Genomic DNA, 21,465 nt, shown 5'->3' with positions numbered 1-21,465 from the left:
TTTTTGACAAATTTTGCTGATGAGGGTGCGAGGCAAACGGAAAAGTAGATAATGCAATTGTCGCCAATAGACGCTGTACAGACGTTCAATTTTACCAGGTCAAGGTGGTCCTAGTTCCGCCGCAGGTTTGCTTTCATGTTGTCTGCACGTACTAAAACACTGCGCCCCCTAGTGGATAATACAAGAACTACAAATTTTAAAGAAAATTCACATTTTTTTATACAATGCAGCTTTCTTCCCCGGGCCGTACCAAACCACCAGATTGGCCGGATCCGGCCCGCGGGCCGTATGTTTGACACCCCTGGTCTAGCATTTAAAAAAAAAAAACAAAGGACATCGAAGAATGCACTCCCAATTTGTATACGTCTCGTCATGTTTAGGGTTGCAGGAATGTGGAACCTATCCCAGCTGATTTCAGTCGAGAGCCAGGATGCACCCAAAGACTAGTCGCCAGCTAATCGCAGAGCCCATATAAACATTATGCAAACATCAACCATTCACACTCACACCTATGGGCAGTGTGGAGCCTACAATTAATATGACATGCTTGATTTTGGGATGTTGAAAAAAAAAAGTACCCAAAGTAAACCCACACAAGCAAAGCGCAGAGAGAACTGGCGACCACCACACTGGAAGGTCAAAAACGAGTTGAAAATAAAAAATGTATTAGACATCCTGAACTGGTTGCTAGCCAATCGCCTGGCAAATAGAGACAAACAACCAGTTGCCATTACAGTCTTCAACCAATCTACCGCGCATATTTTTGGGATATGAGAGGAAACCAGTGTGCCTGGAGAAAACCCATGCAGGCATGGAGAGAACATGCAAACTACACACAGGCACAGATTGGATTGAAGCTTGGACCTCAGAGCTGTCATCCACCATACTGCCAAAAAAAGACCGTGTTAAATTTTAATATATGCGGTTCGTTATAGATCTATTTGATTTGATTTGATATATGGCAACAAAAAAATGCAGCCCTACGGGGGAACAAACCAATGCAATCTGTAGGCTGGTCCCAAGCCCGGATAAATGCAGAGGGTTGCGTCAGGAAGGGCATCCGGCGTAAAAACTGTTCCAAACAAATATGAGCATTCATCTAAAGAATCCCATACCGGATCGGTCGTGGCCCGGGTTAACAACGCCCGCCCCCGGCACTGCTAACCTGCAGGGCGTCGGTGGAAATTCAGCTACTGTGGGTCGAAGACAAAGAAGAGGAGGAAACCGGATCCAGCGTCAGAAGAAAAAGAGGAATGCACAGAGCCTACAACTGAGTGTAGGGACTTTGAATGTTGGGACTATGACAGGAAAAGCACAGGAGTTGGTTGACATGATGATTAGGAGAAAGGTTGATATTCTGTGCATCCAAGAGAGCAGGTGGAAAGGTAGTAAGGCTAGAAGTTTGGGAGCAGGGTTTAAATTATTCTACCACGGAGTAGATGGGAAGAGAAATGGAGTAGGGGTTATTTTAAAGGAAGAGCTGGCTAAGAATGTCTTGGAGGTGAAAAGAGTATCAGATCGAGTGATGAGACTAAAATTTGAAATTGAGGGTGTTATGTATAATGTGGTTAGCGGCTATGCACCACAGGTAGGATGTGACCTAGAGTTGAAAGAGAAATTCTGGAAGGAACTAGATGAAGTAGTTCTGAGCATCCCAGACAGGGAGAGAGTTGTGATTGGTGCAGATTGTAATGGACATATTGGTAAAGGAAACAGGGGCGATGAAGAAGTGATGGGTAAGTACGGCATCCAGGAAAGGAACTTTGAAGGGCAGATGGTGGTGGACTTTGCAAAAAGGATGGAGATGGCTGTAGTGAACACTTATTTGCAGAAGAGGGAGGAACATATAGTGACCTACAAGAGCGGAGGTAGAACCACGCAGGTAGATTATATTTTGTGCAGACGATGTAATCTGAAGGAGGTTAGTGACTGTAAAGTAGTGGTAGGGGAGAGTGTAGCTCGACAGCATAGGATGGTAGTATGTAGGATGATTCTGGTGGTGGGTAGGAAGATTAAGAAGACAAAGGTAGAGCAGAGAACCATGTGGTGGAAGCTGAGAAAGGAAGAATGTTGTGCGGCCTTCCGGAAAGAGGTGAGACAGGCTCTCGATGGACAACCGAAGTTCCCGGAAGACTGGACGACGACAGCCAAGGTGATCAGAGAGACAGGCAGGAGAGTACTTGGTGTGTCATCTGGTAGGAAGGGGAGAAGGAGACTTGGTGGTGGAACCCCAAAATACAGGGAGTCATACAAGGAAAGAGATTAGCGAAGAAGAAGTGTGATACTGAGAGGACTGAGAAGAGGCGAAAGGAGTACAACGAGATGCGACGTAGGGCAAAGGTAGAGGTGGCAAAGGCTAAACAAGAGGCATATGAAGACATGTACACCAGGTTGGACACGAAAGAAGGAGAAAAGGATCTCTACAGGTTGGCCAGACAGAGGGATAGAGATGGGAAGGATGTGCAGAAGGTTAGGGTGATTAAGGATAGAGATGGAAATGTGTTGACTGGTACCGGTAGTGTGCTAAATAGATGGAAAGAATACTTTGAGAAGTTGATGAATGAAGAAAATGAGAGAGAAGGAAGAGTTGAAGAGGCAAGAGTGAAGGACCAGGAAGTGGAAATGATTACTAAGGGGAAGTCAGAAAGGCATTACAAAGGATGAAAAATGGGAAGGCAGTTGGTCCTGATGACATACCGGTAGAGGTATGGAAGCAATTTGGAGAGATGGCTGTGGAGTTTTTGACCAACTTATTCAACAGAATACTAGCGGGCGAAAAGATTCCTGAAGAATGGAGGAAAAGTGTTCTAGTTCCCATTTTTAAGAACAAAGGGGATGTTCAGAGCTGTGGGAACTATAGAGGAATAAAGTTGATGAGCCACACAATGAAGTTATGGGAAAGAGTAGTGGAGGCTAGACTCAGGACAGAAGTAAGTATCTGCGAGCAACAGTATGGTTTCATGCCTAGAAAGAGTACCACAGATGCATTATTTGCCTTGAGGATGCTTGTGGAAAAGTACAGAGAAGGTCAGAAGGAGCTACATTGTGTCTTTGTGGATCTAGAGAAAGCATATGACAGAGTACCAAGAGAGGAACTGTGGTACTGCATGCGTAAGTCTGGTGTGGCAGAGAAGTATGTTAAAATAGTACAGGACATGTATGATGGCAGCAGAACAATGTTGAGGTGTGCCTTAGGTGTGACAGAGGAATTTAAGGTGGAGGTGGGACTGCATCAGGGATCAGCTCTGAGCCCCTTCCTGTTTGCAGTGGTAATGGATAGGCTGACAGATGAGGTTAGACTGGAATCCCCTTGGACCATGATGTTCGCAGATGATATTGTCATCTGCAGTGAAAGCAGGGAGCATGCAGAGGAACAATTGGAAAGATGGAGACATGCACTGGAAAGGAGAGGAATGAAGATTAGCAGAAGTAAAACAGAATATATGTGCGTGAATGAGAAAAGTAGAGGGGGAAGAGTGAGGTTACAGGGAGAAGAGATAGCGAGGGTGGACGACTTCAAATACTTGGGGTCAACAATACAGAGCAATGGAGAGTGTGGTCAGGAAGTGAAGAAATGGGTCCAAGCAGGTTGGAACAGCTGGCGAAAGGTGTCTGGTGTGTTATGTGACAGAAGAGTGTCTGCTAGGATGAAGGGCAAAGTTTACAAAACAGTGGTGAGGCCGGCCATGATGTACGGATTAGAGACGGTGGCACTGAAGAAACAACAGAAGCTGAACTGGAGGTGGCAGAAATGAAGATGTTGAGGTTCTCGCTCGGAGTGACCAGGTTGGATAGGATTAGAAATGAGCTCATTAGAGGGACAGCCAAAGCTGGATGTTTTGGAGACAACGTTCGAGAGAGCAGACTTCGATGGTTTGGACATGTTCAGAGGCGAGAGAGTGAGTATATTGGTAGAAGGATGCTGAGGATGGAGCTCCCAGGCAAAAGAGCGAGAGGAAGACCAAAGAGAAGGTTTATGGATGTGGTGAGGGAAGACATGAGGGCAGTTGGGGTTAGAGAGGAAGATGCAGGAGATAGGCTAAGATGGCAAAAGATGACACGCTGTGGCGACCCCTAACGGGACAAGCCGAAAGGAAAAGAAGAAGATATGGCAACAAAATATGGAACTCTACTTCTGTCACTGCAGTTAAAAAGCAGCATTTTCACTTAGGAAAATGTCCTTTTATTGAAGGCATTCATTGTTCAGAGATATTATTAATGTATTGTCATACATATTAATGTACGTAGACTCATACAGTAGATAATAAAGTATTGGCCTACTTTGGAGAACAAGACCTGTTTTCTGCATATGTTTCACACTATTGTTTTTTGGTGCTTTTACATCGCACTGAGCTGCAACTCTGCTCTCGTGTGTGCTTGTGCGTGTGCATGTGTGCACCAGTGTGTGTGTGTGTGTGTGTGTGTGTGTGCGTGCGTGTGTGTGTGTGTGTGGTGTGTGTGTGTGTGTGTGTGTGTGTGTGTGTGTGTGTGTGTGTGTGGTGTGTGTGTGTGTGTGTGGTGTGTGTGTGTGTGTGTGGTTAATGACATGTCTAGTAGAGAGATGTCCTGTGCCTTTGGGGCTAGTGGGATGCACATACATACACAAAATGAATGTTGTATGGTTGCTCGCACACACGGACACAATAGCGAAATACTTCCTTCTCTCCTTCCTTCTCGTCTCTACTAAGTTGGTGGGATGTATGCACTTGTATAAACAGCAATGACCCTTTTCAACAGCCTCATGAATACCAACCAGCGAGTTCAGACCTGTACCTCGCATACCTGACATCAGTAATTCAGTAAAGGATTCAACCAGATACAGCATCCATCTTACATACCGCACATTTCAATAGAACCTCTTGGGATTCTTTCTGAACAGTGTTTGACGTCATCCCGCATTGAGTGATGCCTTTTGACATCACCACATCAACATTTGTCAAAGGCCATGCAATTTTTCTCAGCGAAACACATACTTATCTATAACTACTTTTGTCAATCCACAGCGGCATTCAAAACATTATCTAGGACAGTACAAAGAGGGTAGCTTGACCATATTGTGGTACTGTGCTGTGGTAGAGATCTAACACCCTATATTTTAAATATTGTTTTTGGGCTTTGAAATCACACACAGAATTCTAGATGCAGGGGCTTAAGTTCTAAAATTTTCACGGCATTGCAAATTAATTTACCATATAACCTTTTTTTTTTTTAACTTGGGGTTCTGACAATACCGTGTTTGTCTTTCCAGGGTTTAGTAATAGAGCGCATTGGGCGAAAACCTCTGCTCATATTTGGCTTCAGCGCCATGGCGGTGTTCTTCAGCCTACTCACTGTGTTCCTGAATTTTCAAGTAAGATTCCTTTTTAACTGACCTCCTCCTCATGTTTTACTGTCCAAGTAGTCTGATGGGTGTTACAATAACGCTGTGAATAAAAAAAAACAAAAAAAAAAAACACCTGCTGTCCCGGCTCCCCATGTTTTATTGTCTGAGCAGTCTGATCGGTCTTACAAAAAAAATGTAAATAAAAAAATAACACCTGCTGTCCCGGTTCCCCATAAAGCACTGCACAAACTAATCAAAATACAATATGCACTTGCTGTACTTTCTGTAAGAAATGACCAAGTAGGTGCAAGTGGAAAAAAGTAGTTGATGAGAAAAGATGAACTTGTAAACAAACATGAAAGATTATGGGAGATAGCTAGACATCCGTCCATCCATTATTCGAGCTGGTTATCCTCATAAGAGTCCTGGCCATCTATGGGCAGGAGGTGGGATATACCCTGAACTAGTTTCCAGCCAATTGCAGGGCACACAGAAACAAACCATTCACACTCACATTCCCACTTACGAGTCTCCAATTAATTAATTTTTCTTTGGAATATGGGAGGAAACTGAAGTACCCAGAGAAAACCCACACAAGCATGGTGAGAACATGAAAACTCCACGCAGGGGGAGTCAGGATTTTAACCCCCGGTCCTCGGAACTGTGAGGCAGACGCTCTAACCACTGCCTCGCCCAGAGAGGTAGGCAGTTGAAAACAAATAATTATATAGGGTCCTGGGTATTGTTTGGATTTCAAAACAAGAGAATCAGATGTTGACTGGTTAGCACGTCTGCCTCACAGTGCCGAGGACCCACGTTCAAATCTCGCCTTGCCTTTGTGAAGTTTGCATATTCTCCCCGTGCCTGTGTGGGTTTTCTCCGGGCAATCCGGTTTCCTTCCACATCTCAAAAACATGCATTGTAGATTATTTAAGGACTATAAATTTCCCTTAGCTCTGAAAGTGAATGTGAATGGTTTGTTGTTCATATGTCGCCTGTAATTGGCTGGCGACCAGTTCAGGGTGTACACAACCTTTCACCTAAAGATAGTTGAGATAGGGACCCTAGTGAGGATAAGCGATGAGTGAATAGAAGTGAAATAATCTGTTCCTACATCAAACTATTGGTGTCATAAATTCATATTTTAACAAATGTCAGCAACTCTGTAATATCCAACAAAAGACTTCATAAAATAATAATGTGTACCTCCACATTATCCAGTGTTGGTATTTTGAATATTTAAGGATTTTAGGATTTAGGTCTACCGTTTAAAAGTGATTTATCTGCTGGCGCAAAGTTGCAGGTATTCTGAGCAATTGTCAATGATCAGCACATTTTTTCTAATTTAAGCAGTTGTGAAAATGAAAAATGGAAAAAGTACATGTACTACGTGATGATAAATAGAGATAAGTACTGTGCATGCACAAGGATTTTAAGAGGCCAACTAAAAATTTCACAATGACGCCACCTTCCCTTTCTCAACGCAGGACCGTGTGGCATGGATGCCTTACCTCAGTTATGTCTGCATACTAGGAGTAATTGCTTCCTTCTGCTCCGGACCAGGTAATACTTTACTTTTTTTGTTTTATAATCCCACCTCTTCTTACTTTTAAATTACTTGATTAAAACACTACAAAGACTGGACTACATCTTCTCAAATGATGTATTGGATGATGAGCATGCGTTGAGCCTGTCTGGATTAATCCTCACTCACACTTGAAAATTGAATGCATTCTAGTTGTAAAGCTCAATACTTAAGGTTGTCAAGCACCCTCAAAACATCCTCAACTTTGACGCACGCACGCACACACACTTGCAGTAAGCACAGGTCCACTTGACATCGTAAGGTTTTCATTCTGTGCATAAGTGCACTTCATGTAGACTATGTCTCTTGTCGACTTCACAGAAGAGATTTCGTAATATAGCACAGTGGAACAAATTAAGCCCCGTACTGCTTCAGAGTAATATTCACACAAGGGACAATCTCAATCGTGCTTTGATCTTTTCAACAGATCAACGATGCTGTGAAGTCCTTCCATATAGTGGAAAGGCTGGCTGAGCTGTTACTGAAATCAACCAAGAACACAAAGCTATGAAAGGAAAGAAATACCTGTCATTCATTTCATCTGAACATTTCTTTGATCCAAATTTAGCATTCCGTGCTGCTCTGCATTTGCAGCTTGTTTGACATTAATCCTTACTGGGAAGATTTGTAGCCTGATTTTGTTATACCTTCATAAATAACATGGAATCAACCTGCGGGATTAGGTTTTTACCAAAAACCTTTCTCCTCCTGCGGATAAGGTATTTAGTAATTGTGTGCATAATGGGTGAGTGGAGGAGAGGTTAAAGAGCAGCAGTTGGGGCACCTAATCAGTGACGTGCAGTGGTCTAGCCTGCATATGCCATAATGTGTTCTTGCCAACTCAGAAATATTTACTGATCTACGTTCCAACTGTGAACCATTGTCAAGAACTGTGGGTTGTGACCAGACAAAGATGATCCTGGATACAGGTGGCTGAAATGAGTTTCCTCTGTTGGGTGTCTGGACTCTCCCTTAAGCGAGATAGGGTGAGAAACTCATTCAACCAGGAAAAACTCAAAGTAGAGCCACTGTTCCTCCACATTGAGAGGAGACAGACAAGGTGGCTTGGGCATCTGAGGATGGCTACTGGACACCACTGGGCGGGCATTGTGGGCATGTTCCACCAGGGAGGAGACCCTGGGGACAACTCAGCACACGCTGGAGAGACATTCACTCCTGGCTGGACTGGGAATGCCTCGGGGTCTCCCCGGAAGAGCTGGATGAAGTGGCTGGGGAGAGAGAAACGTGTGTTTCCTCGCAAAAGCTGCCCCTGCGATGCGACTCGACCTTGGATAAGTGGAAGAAAATTGATAGATGGATGGAATGATTATTGTTCAAATGCAGCAGAACTAATGGACAGACTTACTTTATCATCCTCCTTTTTATTGAAGGACAATAAAGCAGTTGACACTTCAATTTTTTTTTTTTAATTTATTTTAACCAAGTCTGAACATGCAACTATTAAGAAGCATTCATGTAAAGGTTTTTTTTTTCCTCATGACATGCAGCATGTTGAAGTTCTATTATTGTAGAGGTCCATTTGAGTCCAAACATGTGACATTCACTGTTTGATGACATTTTATAAATCTATACCAATAAACCTCAAAATGTATAGGACTGATACAAAAAAAAATCATTATAAAGTTGGGATCTATGTCCTATTTCAGTGTGTTTATTGCTTGCAGCTCGATGAAGTGTGCTTCATTCAGCTGTTCGTGTTCCCTTGTGACTGTAGTAGAGAGTCAAGTTTGAAGAAGGTTAGTTAATTGGGTCCTCCCACTGCTGGGGGCTGTAACTGGGACTCATGGTATAGGCCATCAGAGCTAGTCATTCATTCTGCTGTCTCCATGGGGACAACAGAAAAAAAATGGTCTATAGCACTATGCAATTTCTCTTCCCCAATTTACTGGTTGGAGTACACACACATAGTCACTGTCAAATCAGTGAAAACGGGCTGTTTTTTTTCCTACTCAGGGGCTTACTGTGAACCATTTGGAATAAAATTTCTGCATAAATTGGTCATAAAATGTACTCTGATCCTCATCTAAATCACACAAATAAACAGGCTGCATAAAGTAATCCTTCAACAACAATTTTTCATATTTTAATAGATCGTAACATGTAAACATTCACAGGCCAGGCAGGAAAAATTAAGTGATGGCTAAGGATTCTCAAGAGCTAATTAAAGTCAGATGTAAGCCAACCCGGAGTGCATTTATGAGACAAGATTGGAGGTGTGGTTTAAAGCTCTTCCAGCCACGAGAAAACACAACAGTTTAGAATTGTCTCTTTTTAAAAATAATAATTATAATAATAAAAATTAAAACAAATAATAATTAAGAATAACTAGTCAGATTTATATAGGGCCTTTCACAGAACACATGGTGGTGCTTTACACAAAAACAAGTGAGTCTTGAGATTTTGTTTAAAAAATCTCCACTGGGTGGGCATTGAGGCGCTCAGAGAGGAGAGAATTCGAGTGGGTGGGGGCTGTCAAACTGAAGGATTTCGCAGTACAGGTCCACAGGCGGGTACAAGAAGTGCAGAGAAGACCAGAGTTGAAAGATCTTGGGTCCTGGGATGGGTTGTATGCATAGAGGAGGTCTGGAGGGAGGCAAGTGGAGGGAAGGGTTTTTTGTTCAGTAGCAGAGTTTTGTACGTGATACAAGACTTGATCGGGAGCCAGTGGAGATGGATGAGTGTGGGAGTGATGTGCTGCCAGGACTTGGTGCAGGTGATGACCCGAGCAGCTGAGTTTTGGACTCCCTGGAGCCTGTCCAGGGTCTTGCTGCTTAGCCTTAACAGAACTCAGTACCAGTAGTCCAGCCGGTATGTGACTAAGGCATGAGAAACGGAATTGGAGAGTGAAGTGGAAGAAGGCGGATTTGTTGAGACATTACTGCATATTTGAAATTTGGCAAAGAGCACTTGGATGTTGCACAGCAGTACTTGCAAGATATTTTACGAACAAATTAAACTGAAGCTAAATTGTTCGGGCGGAACACCAATCGTGGAAAAATGGCACAGCACTCCGGCAGCAAAACTTCATCCCGACTGTGAAGCATAGATGAGGAAGCATCATGGAATGTGTTTGCTTTGTCAAGTCTTGAACAGCGTTGCTATCATCAATTAAAAAAATTAATTTACAAGTTTATGATATTTTTGCAGAAGAACTCGAGGCCATGTGTCTAAAAGATAAAGCTCAAAGGAGGATTGTTGTTGCAACGCTCAGAGAATGGAAACACACTTGTCAATTTGATGCAACATTTTATACAGTATGTCATCGAATCAAGCTTTTATTGTGTTTGAGCCTGATATTTGAGCGATGAGGACGAAACAAACACAGCCGGGAGACGGGGGGTTTCTCTTCATTCTCTATACATTTAAGGGCATCCAAACTGAGCAGACCTTAATGCTTTCGGTACATGACCTTTTTTCATGTTTGTTTTCTAGACTTTGATTTTTTTCATTTTGCTTTGTCTCATTTAATTTAATTTGAAAAGGCTCTCACATTTGATATGCTCTCTATCCACTCCGGTCTTTTCACCACTGGAGCTGTCTGATTTCTGATGATTAATTTTGTATTGTGGTGTTGCCCATTTTAGAGGTGAGCGGGTGCCGTCACTGTACGTGCCACTGTTCCAATGTTCCTGTCAAAATGTATGCAAATTTATTCTGAGTTCATGGGGGGTGGGACAAGATCTCTTCCACAGCCAAAGATACAATTTTCTCGTATACAGATCATATACACTATGCCATTTAGGGTGAGGAAACATTTTCAAGATTTAATGTTGATTGGTCAGGGAACACATGGTGAGTTACAAGTCTTTTTAAATGAGTAAAAACAGTATACAGTACACGCTAATCGTTTGTGTGGTATTAGTGTAAAGAAAACTTTGTTGGTACTTAGATGTACATCAGAATCATATTTCAATGACATTTCTCCATCTCCATCAGCTGATACAAATGTATTTGACCATAAAAATATTATGTCATCATGCAGCCATAGGTTTTGGTTGGGGATGTGAAAATGCACCCAGAAGCAATCGGGACCAATTGTGTACAAAACCCAAACACATGTTGTTGTTACTGAAAGCAGAGTTATGCAAAATCACACTTCCATTGTTCTTGTCCGGTCCAGTAAGTGCTCTGGCTAACTGGTTCCATTTTCTCACAGAGTTAGTTTAATCCAAACAAGCAGGCCTACTATGGTTTTTCCCGTTGGCTATCATTTTCATTGGAAAGCCAGTTAACATAAAAGGCAAATATTTTCATTTGCCTTAATATAATTTTTTAACAGCAAAAACATCTTTGATTTGTGTAGAGTAGGTGCCTGGTGTAAAAATACCGCTCTTGTAAACAGAAATCACATCACAAAAGTACACATTCCATTCCGTTACATATGAGATTAAACTTCTGCGACGTAGGGCAAAGGTAGAGGTGGCAAAGGCTAAACAAGAGGCATATGAAGACATGTACACCAGGTTGGACACGAAAGAAGGAGAAAAGGATCTCTACGGGTTGGCCAGACAGAGGGATAGAGATGGGAAGGATGTGCAGCAGGTCAGGGTGATTAAGGATAGAGATGGAAATGTGTTGACTGGTGCCGGTAGTGTGCTAAATAGATGGAAAGAATACTTTGAGAAGTTGATGAATGAAGAAAATGAGAGAGAAGGAAGAGTTGAAGAGGCAAGAGTGAAGGACCAGGAAGTGGAAATGATTACTAAGGGGGAAGTCAGAAAGGCATTACAAAGGATGAAAAATGGTAAGGCAGTTGGTCCTGATGACATACTGGTAGAGGTATGGAAGCAATTTGGAGAGATGGCTGTGGAGTTTTTGACCAACTTATTCAACAGAATACTAGCGGGCGAAAAGATGCCTGAAGAATGGAGGAAAAGTGTTCTAGTTCCCATTTTTAAGAACAAAGGGGATGTTCAGAGCTGTGGGAACTATAGAGGAATAAAGTTGATGAGCCACACAATGAAGTTATGGGAAAGAGTAGTGGAGGCTAGAATCAGGACAGAAGTAAGTATCTGCGAGCAACAGTATGGTTTCATGCCTAGAAAGAGTACCACAGATGCATTATTTGCCTTGAGGATGCTCGTGGAAAAGTACAGAGAAGGTCAGAAGGAGCTACATTGTGTCTTTGTGGATCTAGAGAAAGCCTATGACAGAGTACCAAGAGAGGAACTGTGGTACTGCATGCGTAAGTCTGGTGTGGCAGAGAAGTATGTTAAAATAGTACAGGACATGTATGATGGCAGCAGAACAATGGTGAGGTGTGCCTTAGGTGTGACAGAGGAATTTAAGGTGGAGGTGGGACTGCATCAGGGATCAGCTCTGAGCCCCTTCCTGTTTGCAGTGGTAATGGATAGGCTGACAGATGAGGTTAGACTGGAATCCCCTTGGACCATGATGTTCGCAGATGATATTGTCATCTGCAGTGAAAGCAGGGAGCATGCAGAGGAACAATTGGAAAGATGGAGACATGCACTGGAAAGGAGAGGAATGAAGATTAGCAGAAGTAAAACAGAATATATGTGCGTGAATGAGAAAAGTAGAGGGGGAAGAGTGAGGCTACAGGGAGAAGAGATAGCGAGGGTGGACGACTTCAAATACTTGGGGTCAACAATACAGAGCAATGGAGAGTGTGGTCAGGAAGTGAAGAAACGGGTCCAAGCAGGTTGGAACAGCTGGCGAAAGGTGTCTGGTGTGTTATGTGACAGAAGAGTGTCTGCTAGGATGAAGGGCAAAGTTTACAAAACAGTGGTGAGGCCGGCCATGATGTACGGATTAGAGACAGTGGCACTGAAGAAACAACAGGAAGATGAACTGGAGGTGGCAGAAATGAAGATGTTGAGGTTCTCGCTCGGAGTGACCAGGTTGGATAGGATTAGAAATGAGCTCATTAGAGGGACAGCCAAAGCTGGATGTTTTTGAGACAAGATTCGAGACAGCAGACTTCGATGGTTTGGACATGTTCAGAGGCGAGAGAGTGAGTATATTGGTAGAAGGATGCTGAGGATGGAGCTCCCAGGCAAAAGAGCGAGAGGAAGACCGAAGAGAAGGTTTATGGATGTGGTGAGGGAAGACATGAGGGCAGTTGGGGTTAGAGAGGAAGATGCAGGAGATAGGCTAAGATGGCAAAAGATGACACGCTGTGGCGACCCCTAACGGGACAAGCCGAAAGGAAAAGAAGAATGAGATTAAACTTCCCATGTAGCATGCTTTTTCATAATGATGGTCAAATTTCATAAAATTTCTTTAGCATTGCAAGGTTAACATAAAATAACACAGTCCTTATTGAGCCTCAGAAAGATAATTCAAGTGTCACAGCAGTGCATGGTAAAGCAGCAACATGGGCAGAAATTAGAAAAACAAAGTGATATTTTCCATGTTTGTGTGTGCGTGTGTGTGTGTGTGGTGTGTGTGTGTGTGTGTGTGTGTGTGTGTGGTGTGTGTGTGAGCACCATAAAAACACTAAAATGAGAGTGGGATGATATTGCAACAGATTAAAAATAGGCATTGAGCTCAGAAATGGAGAAATTGTCAGCAGCTAAAGACAATGATACATCACAAAATAACTCACATTAGAACCCGTTTTTCAACATTGTGTGACCTACACACAACAGAAAAAAATAAAAGCACTGATACGGCTGACGGACCATAATGTATGTGTCCAGGATGGTCCGCCAAAATGATAAACCACCAAGTCGGGGATCCATAGCAAATAAAATGTTACAAAGTGAGTGAACCATCAAAATTATTTTGGATGTTTGATTTTTTTCAGCTGAAACATGGGGCACCATACACAGTTGACATTCCCCTATGAATTTCAACTGCTTTGCACCCTTCAACAACAAAAAACTTGATAACCGACCGCTGTTCAATTCTGCCTCGAGCATGCTTCTTGGTCGGCCATCTTTTTTCATCACCAAAACTCTCAAAGTTTCTTTTTTGATCTGCAAAAGAAATTGAATCTATGTGAGAAAAAGTAAAACAGAAATGTAAAAAAGTACGATAAGCTTTTATCTGTATTAGAAGTCCTTATAATGAAAAATTCACCTCATTTATTGAATGATTCTCGTATGTTCACATACTGTACTACAGTCAAACCAGGATTTTTATATAGTTGTCTAACATTGGATAATACTTAATCTTTACAAATCAATGACAGCAAGTAATTTTGATTAAGGGATTGAAGAGAGAGTCCCAAATGATTTTAAATACTAATTGTTAAATAGTTAATCTGGGACATTGGTTAAAAAATAACACACACACATCAGTCACTACCAATGTGCAAAATCTGTTTTTACTAATAAAGGTTGAAGATTAATTTGGTATGCTTGTTACTGGAGCTGTTGGGTAACTTAGCAGTCACAAATTTTATATCACAAATACCAAGTAACTCAAAAAGTCTGAAATTCTTGCATCAGTAACTTTTTAAAAAAGAGATGAATGTAGTCAGTCATATAGCGTAATCACAGATGTGGTCAATGGATGTTGAACTGAGAAGTGGAAGCAGCTATTTAAAAAAAAAAAAAAATTAAAAAAAGGAAAAATGCTCTTCCCAGCAGAATATCAACAAAGAGAATAATTGGTTTAGTATTATTTATTAACTGTTTGTAGCAGAAGTAAAACTCATCACAAATTCATGAGGACTTAACTGTGTTATGCCTGTAAAAATGAGTGGACCCAAGGAACGCAGAAGACATTTGGTTTAAGCAGTTTATTAAACGTGACGAAACATTCAGTAACAAAATATGATGAACTAAGGAATGCCAGAGAACAGGGACATTGGCAGAGGACGGGCTGACCACGAGCTAATGGAAACTGAAGAGCAGATGAACACTTGGGCAACAGCTATCAAAAAGTGAGAAAGAGAAGCAAAATACAACTAAAGCCACGACAAGTCCTGAATTTGATTGAAACTGGAATCAGAATCCCATTTATTACCCAAGTAGTTAAAAAATACATGAGGAATTTGTCTTCGGTGGGTTCTTCGGTATGAAAATAAACAGCTATTTTGACAATAAATACTTTTGAGACATAAAAACATGAAAAAATAATTATGGAGGGTCACTTAACCTCCAATTTAATGGCAAAGGGGAAGAAGCTGATGGAATATCTACTAGTTTTAATTTGCTGATCGAGGGAAGGTGCTGGAAGAGGTGGTGACTGGGATGTGAAAAGGGTCCAAGAGAATTTTGCAGGCTCTTATCTTAGTTCTGGCAGCATGCAAGTCCTCAAGGGTGGGTAGGGAGGTACTGACAATATAATTCATCTTTCCATTTTCCATTTCACTTGACCTCATGAATGCTGCAGCTGAGAGAACGGAGGGAATATGCAAAACTCCACAGAGGTTCTCAACCAGGATCTCCCAAGTGTGAGGCAGACGTGATCACCAATAACCCAGCGAGTTGCCCAAGACAATATTGTTATATATTGTTCAGCCATGGCGGTCCAGTGGAGCAACTGGAAAGCATTGGATTCACAGTTTTGAGGACCCGTGTTCAAACCTGGACCTGCCTGGGTGGAGTTTGCATGTTCTCCCAGTGCCTGCATAGGATTTCTTCAGGCACTCCGGTTTCCTCCCACATCCCAAAAACATGCAACATGAATTGGAAATTCTAAATTGCCCCCAGGTGTGATTGTGAGTGGGGCTGTTTGTCTCCATGTGCCCTGCAACTGTCTGGAAACCAGTTCAGGGTGTACCCTGCCTCCTGCCCATTGACATCTCTGGTAGTTTCCAGGACTTCCCCGACCCTTGTGAGGATAAGTGGCTAAGAAAATAGATGGAAGCATGGATGGATGTTCAGTCACTGAAGGTCGCTTTGGTCCTTTTAAAAAAAATAATGCTAGCAAATTCTAAATTAGCTTCTGAAAAAGAAAAAAGAGCAAATGTCATTAATGTTTTTTCACAAAACCATTTCTTCATTTTTCCTGCGATTGTTTCTCGAGTAATATATGGAAACATTTATGGCTGGTACAAATTTGTTGTTGTTGTGGTCATGTTACCTGGCCATATGACATCATAGCCATTACACTCATTGCAATAAAAAGACAAATAACTATTGATTAACATTGACATTACATTTTAAGAATTGACCAAAATGTCTCATTGGAATAGGCAATAAAAGTAGAAGCCATTTATTGCTTCGAGCAACTTTTATTTGAATCACCTTGGTGACCTTATTATGACTTTTTAGAACCACACTGTGAAAATATTCATTGATGGCAATGTTGACAAAAGGTCTGTGGTGTGAACCCCAGCCAAGGTGAAACTTGATTATGTGTGATGGTGGTGATCACAACAAGATTCAATTGGAAGAACTAAAGCAATAAAGGGCGAAGCGAAAGAAACGTTCTGGATTGTTCAAATTTGCATGTATGTGTGTGTGTGCGTGCATGTGTCTGTGTGTGTGTGGTATGAATGAATAAAACTTGCAAGCGGCATGTTAATTATAGCAACGGAGTAAGTCGATTTTCCTTAATATTTCTGTAAAAGTAAAACGTACGGGGCAGCATAGTGGGCGACTAGTTAGCACATCTGCCACACATTTCTGAGGAGCCAGGTTCAAATCCGCCATTGCCTCTGGGGAGTTTGCATGTGGGTTTTCTCCGGGCACTCCGGTTTCCTCCCACATTCCAAAAACATGCACGGTAGGTTAACTGAAGATGAACTTAATTAAGATTAAAGTTAATCGAGGTTAATTGAATTGTCTGTAGGTGTCCTCAGAACTGTGAGGGAGACGTGCTCGCCACTTGTCCACCATGCTGCCTTGATACAGTGTGTGCCCTTCAATTTGTTGGCAACAAGTCCACGTTTCCCATCCCGCTCATCAGTAGTCTGCTGGGATAGGCTTCTGCAAGCCTGTGACCTTTGTGACGATAATCGATGTCCTGTAGATGATGACTAGGTTGATTTGTTCCAGTGCAGCCATCTCATCCATCATTCTAGTATAATTTAACAGATCATCGTACTGTACATCTGCGGATTTTTATAAAAATGTGATGTACTTCAACTGTTTAAACATACAGTAAATGAGATTATCTGAGAGTTAGAGCTCTGATTCAGTGCCAGGTTTGCAGTAATGCATCTAAGATGTTGTCCTTATGCGTTAATTTCCACAACAGTCTACATCTTTTTGTGTGGGGGGATCAAAGAGCATCAGTGCTTGTGTTATCTGTATTATTGACTGCATTTGCATGTAACAATGAAAATGAGTTGGCTCTTTCATATGACCTAATGTGAGTATTTTTTCAACACAGAAGAAAGACGAAAGAGACGAAAGATGTGCTTTTGTTCTAAGAGCTATTTTTTTTACCTCCACCATTTTTCAGCAGGGGAATAGTTTTTTTTTTTCATTTTTAAGTTTTTTTTTTATTGATAGGGTTTCAGGATGTTCATAACCAGGGCAAAATATAACTACTTTCCACAGCTAACATGGGGAGGGTTTACTTCCCATAATTGCATGTACTATTCAGACATGATTTTTTTTTTTTCCGTTAATTAGAAAAATACCAACACATTTTATACATTTAATAAGTATGTTGCTGGGATTAGGGTAGAACAAAACTCGCTGGACTTTAGAGTAGGATAATGTAAACGTACAGTACTCACAGACATGGTTGTCGAACTGGGGCAAAAAGGGGACAACTTTGGCCCTGAGTATTTGGGAGGCCAAAGCTACCCCCGAGTCGACAAATAATCGTTATAAGCAGCCCAGAATCAGGTGGTACCCTCCTGCATACAGGTAATTTTAACTTTTTATATTCCATTCACATTCAAATTGAAACATTTTCTTGATTCTCCCCTTTCAACTGTTCATGCACACACACGATTAGAATACATTTTTTTCCTTTCAAATGTACATAAAATGTAAATATTTGTTCCACATTCAGCACACATTGTTCTGGGCATGTACTAATAAACATACAATACGTTCATGAAAAACAGAAAAAAAGGTCTGGACTTCTGTGACTGCAGAGCAGCATACCATGTGTGTTTTCGTTTAAATTCGGGTAAGAGCCGACTGTTTTTTTGACACAATAATAAATAACCAATATTACTATTGTGGGTGTGCTGGAGCCAACCCCAGCTATCTTTGGGTGAGAGTTGGGGTACACCCTGAGCTGGTCACTGGCCAATTGCAGGGCCCGCTTAAAGAAACAACCCTTTGCACTCACACGCACCCATGGGCAATTTATTATCTTCAATCAACGGATTGTGCATATTTTTGGGATGTGAGAGGAAACCAGAGTACACGGAGAAAAGCCATGCAGGCACAGGGAGAATAGACAAACTCCACACAGGTGAGGCTGGGATTTGAACGCCGGTCCTCAGAACTGTGAGACATGTGGTAACCACCGTTTCACGTCAAGGAAAGGTATTTTTGTTGTGTACACGTTGTCAGAACGTTTAATGTCAAACCATGGTCCATTTGAATATGATATATATTGCACATTTGTAAAGATTGCATGGAACAGCTTCACATATCAATATCTCACATCTCATAATGTCATTTTCCAATTTGTTCTGTTCGTGTGGTGTCTTAAGTTCCTGTGTGGAGGAACAGGTTGATTCTAAAATCCAACAAACATAGTAGATGAATACCACAGACAAAGCTGTTCATTAATTGATTTTGCAGGTGACAAATACATCACACTTTGAAGGGAATATAAACAATACTATTCACATTTCATTGCATTACAAATGCGCAGAAGCAATATACAAATGTGTGTTTGTCATTAAATTGCATTTGTAGTTCCTCTGCCATTTATCTTTCCAAACGTGTGTGATCAGACCTTCACAGATTAATTGCTATTTTATCTTTTGTCCATGCGACTTCACTCTGAAAATTTACAGGCATTTATAGTGAAGGTCACCTCTGAGGTGGCACTAATTCCAATTCCAGAGTGACTTTAGGCTCTGCGTGCTCTCCACATACAGTACACTCTTCTTGAAAATACTCACCCTGATGCCCTTCACCATGTTGTCACAGGATTTGAAGCAAGACCTTTGGCCCTATTTAACAACATTGTGGTTGGCGCTTCCTGGAGCTCCAGGGTCTTTCTTTTTATTCCAAAATCCAAATACCCATCAGCAGGTCAGCCGGCCATTTTTACCCTTTCCATGGACTTCTATGAAATATCATTTTTTTCAATCAGGGTTATCAAGTTCTGTCAAGCCTCTCACCAACATAGAGCCTCTCTAAATACCTTTAGACGGTGTCTGTTTAGAGTTAGAACTCTGCAGTTGTCTTTTATACTGCAAGACTGTTTTCTTCTGACAGTATTACAGCGAGAGGGTCGTTGGTTGCTGGAAACTGCAATCCTTGACAAAGTAAGCAAGTGTATTACTGAGCAGACCGTTTGGGTACATTACACTCAGGAAAGAATGTGCTACCTTCCTTGCAGTATAATGAAAATGATATCGAGATGAGGACTACTGAGTTAAACGAAAAGGACTGTTGAAAACTTGAGTCCCCATAATGTGAGATTCCACACAGATTACAAATGCACATCACCCCGCCCCACCAATCATTTACAGATGCAGAATATTGATAGCCTCCCCCCGCATCAATTACTCCCATCTTATTTCATGCTTTGCGCTTTACAAAATGTTTTATTCCTTAATCCACAATGATGGTCACAGGTGGAGAATTTGACTCACGCTTAACATATTGCCGGGAGCGTGAACCTGGTCTGCCATCCTTGGAACCAGACTTGCTTGCCAAATAAGAGCAATTAGAGAGTCTTCAAAAGAGCGATCCACATTTCCAATTCCCAAATCCCATCCTGCCTTTATTTTTTTTTTAAAGAAAATGAGCATTTCCTCTAGTAACTGGCCACATGGGTCTGACTTGTTAACTGTCATGGGCAGAACAACGGATAGGACCCAAATGTCCAACTCCAGATGTAAGGAGGAGTTCAAGAAGAGAATTTTAATTACAGGTGCGTACGAGGAAGAAAAATGACAACACCCATGACAGTTAACCTCCAATTCAAGCACAGATTTTCAAGTAGAGCGTGTACCAGAAAATTGTATACACACTTTAAATAATTGTAAACTTGATGTTTATTATAATTTCCATAGTTTTTAACATGTAAAATAATTTACACCTATCATTATTTAAAGTGGTGGCATGGTGGATCTGCTGGTAAAAGCGTTGGCCACACAGTTCTGATGTCCCGGGTTCAATACCGGACCCACATGTGTGGCGTCTGCATGTTCTCCCCGTGTCTGCGTGGGTTTCCTCGGGACAGTCCGGTTTCCTCCCACATTCCAAAAACATGGAACATTAATTGGACACTCTAAATTGCCCCTAAGTGTATTTGTGAGTGTAGGTGTTTGTCTCAATGTGTCCTGCGATTGGCTGGTAACCAGTTCAGGGTGTACCCCTGCTCGTTGACAGCTAGGATAGGCTCCAGCACTCCCCGCGACCCTCGTGAGGATAAGCGGCAAAGAAAAGGATGGGTGGATTATTTAAAGTATGTATATACTTTTTGGAGACACCCTGTTTATAAGTAGGGTTTAGTTATATGAACACATGGGCAATCACACACCCACACAAGACTATATCACTGTAAAAAAAATATAGCGCATACACTACAATCTAATAATAATTTCAAAATTTTAAATGTAACCTGGATGGAGCAGACCTGGGGTCACCAACATTTGTGAACCAGAAGTACTTCTTGGGTACTGATTAATGCGAAGGACTATCAGTTTAATAGAGTACATCATGATTCTGAAATGACAGATTTGCTCAAATTACCTTTAATTATATTAGTGTGTCACATTGGATGATTGGTTTGCATCTCTGCCTCACAGGCCTGGGTTTCAGTTCCTGGCCCCATCTGTTTGGAGGGACAATTGTACTTGTGGCGCAGTTTCTGCTCCTTATACTCTTCTCTACAACCGTGAAAGCATGTGGTGTGGTAGCTTGGCTGCTGGAAATTAGCCATGAGAGAAGGAAGGTGGTATGTATATTTCATAGACGAGAGAGGCCAGATTTCCTGACCTCTCAGCAGCACACAGGCACAGCGTCCACAAGCTGAAAGAATTTCTCAATTCTTGACCATTTTGAAGCTTGAGTTCACTTAAATAGCAATTTCATTCATTCATTATCAGGCTTTTTAACAAGACTCTTCTCTGTGATGTGTTGAACTAAAAAGTCATTTTTTTGTCCTTTTTGTGGAGACTTTAAATTACCTAAAATGGGCCCCAATATAGAGCTTTTCAAGCCTCTATAGGGATCAGTCATTTTGTACATCCAAATTCAGCCATATGCAGTTTGGATTGCTTTACCATTCACAAGATTGTTCCGTAGGAGTTTTAATTTTGCCCCTGTAATCTGGCACATTTACAGTTTGAAGAAAACAAAACAGACAACTTTGGGAAACAATGATTCAGTAGCACATAGCTGGAATGATGATGCACAGTTTTGGGAGTAGGATTGGATTTAATGCAGAGGTTCCCCCTGGACAGAGTTATGTGAATCTCTTTGTGGATCTTTCATTCAATCTTTCATTCTTCCTATCCTCGCCGGAG

At 41.6% G+C, this 21,465-nt stretch overlaps 1 protein-coding gene across 9 annotated transcripts in view; it reads left to right on the top strand.

Annotated features, from left to right (window-relative positions):
• The window catches only part of slc2a9l2 (solute carrier family 2 member 9, like 2), a 112,377-nt gene that overhangs the window by 54,369 nt on the left and 36,543 nt on the right, over positions 1 to 21,465 (top strand). For all 9 annotated transcript variants that reach the window (XM_061832686.1, XM_061832688.1, XM_061832683.1 and 6 more), the window contains exons 10-11: positions 5,249 to 5,350; positions 6,811 to 6,886. In XM_061832686.1, coding sequence (XP_061688670.1) covers positions 5,249 to 5,350; positions 6,811 to 6,886 — 178 coding nt within the window. The remainder of the gene's footprint in view (positions 1 to 5,248; positions 5,351 to 6,810; positions 6,887 to 21,465) is intronic.

The sequence above is a fragment of the Syngnathoides biaculeatus genome, chromosome 10 (genome assembly GCF_019802595.1).
Source record: "Syngnathoides biaculeatus isolate LvHL_M chromosome 10, ASM1980259v1, whole genome shotgun sequence".
Taxonomy (NCBI): Eukaryota; Metazoa; Chordata; class Actinopteri; order Syngnathiformes; family Syngnathidae; genus Syngnathoides; species Syngnathoides biaculeatus.
This window is presented reverse-complemented; position numbering and strand designations above follow the sequence as displayed.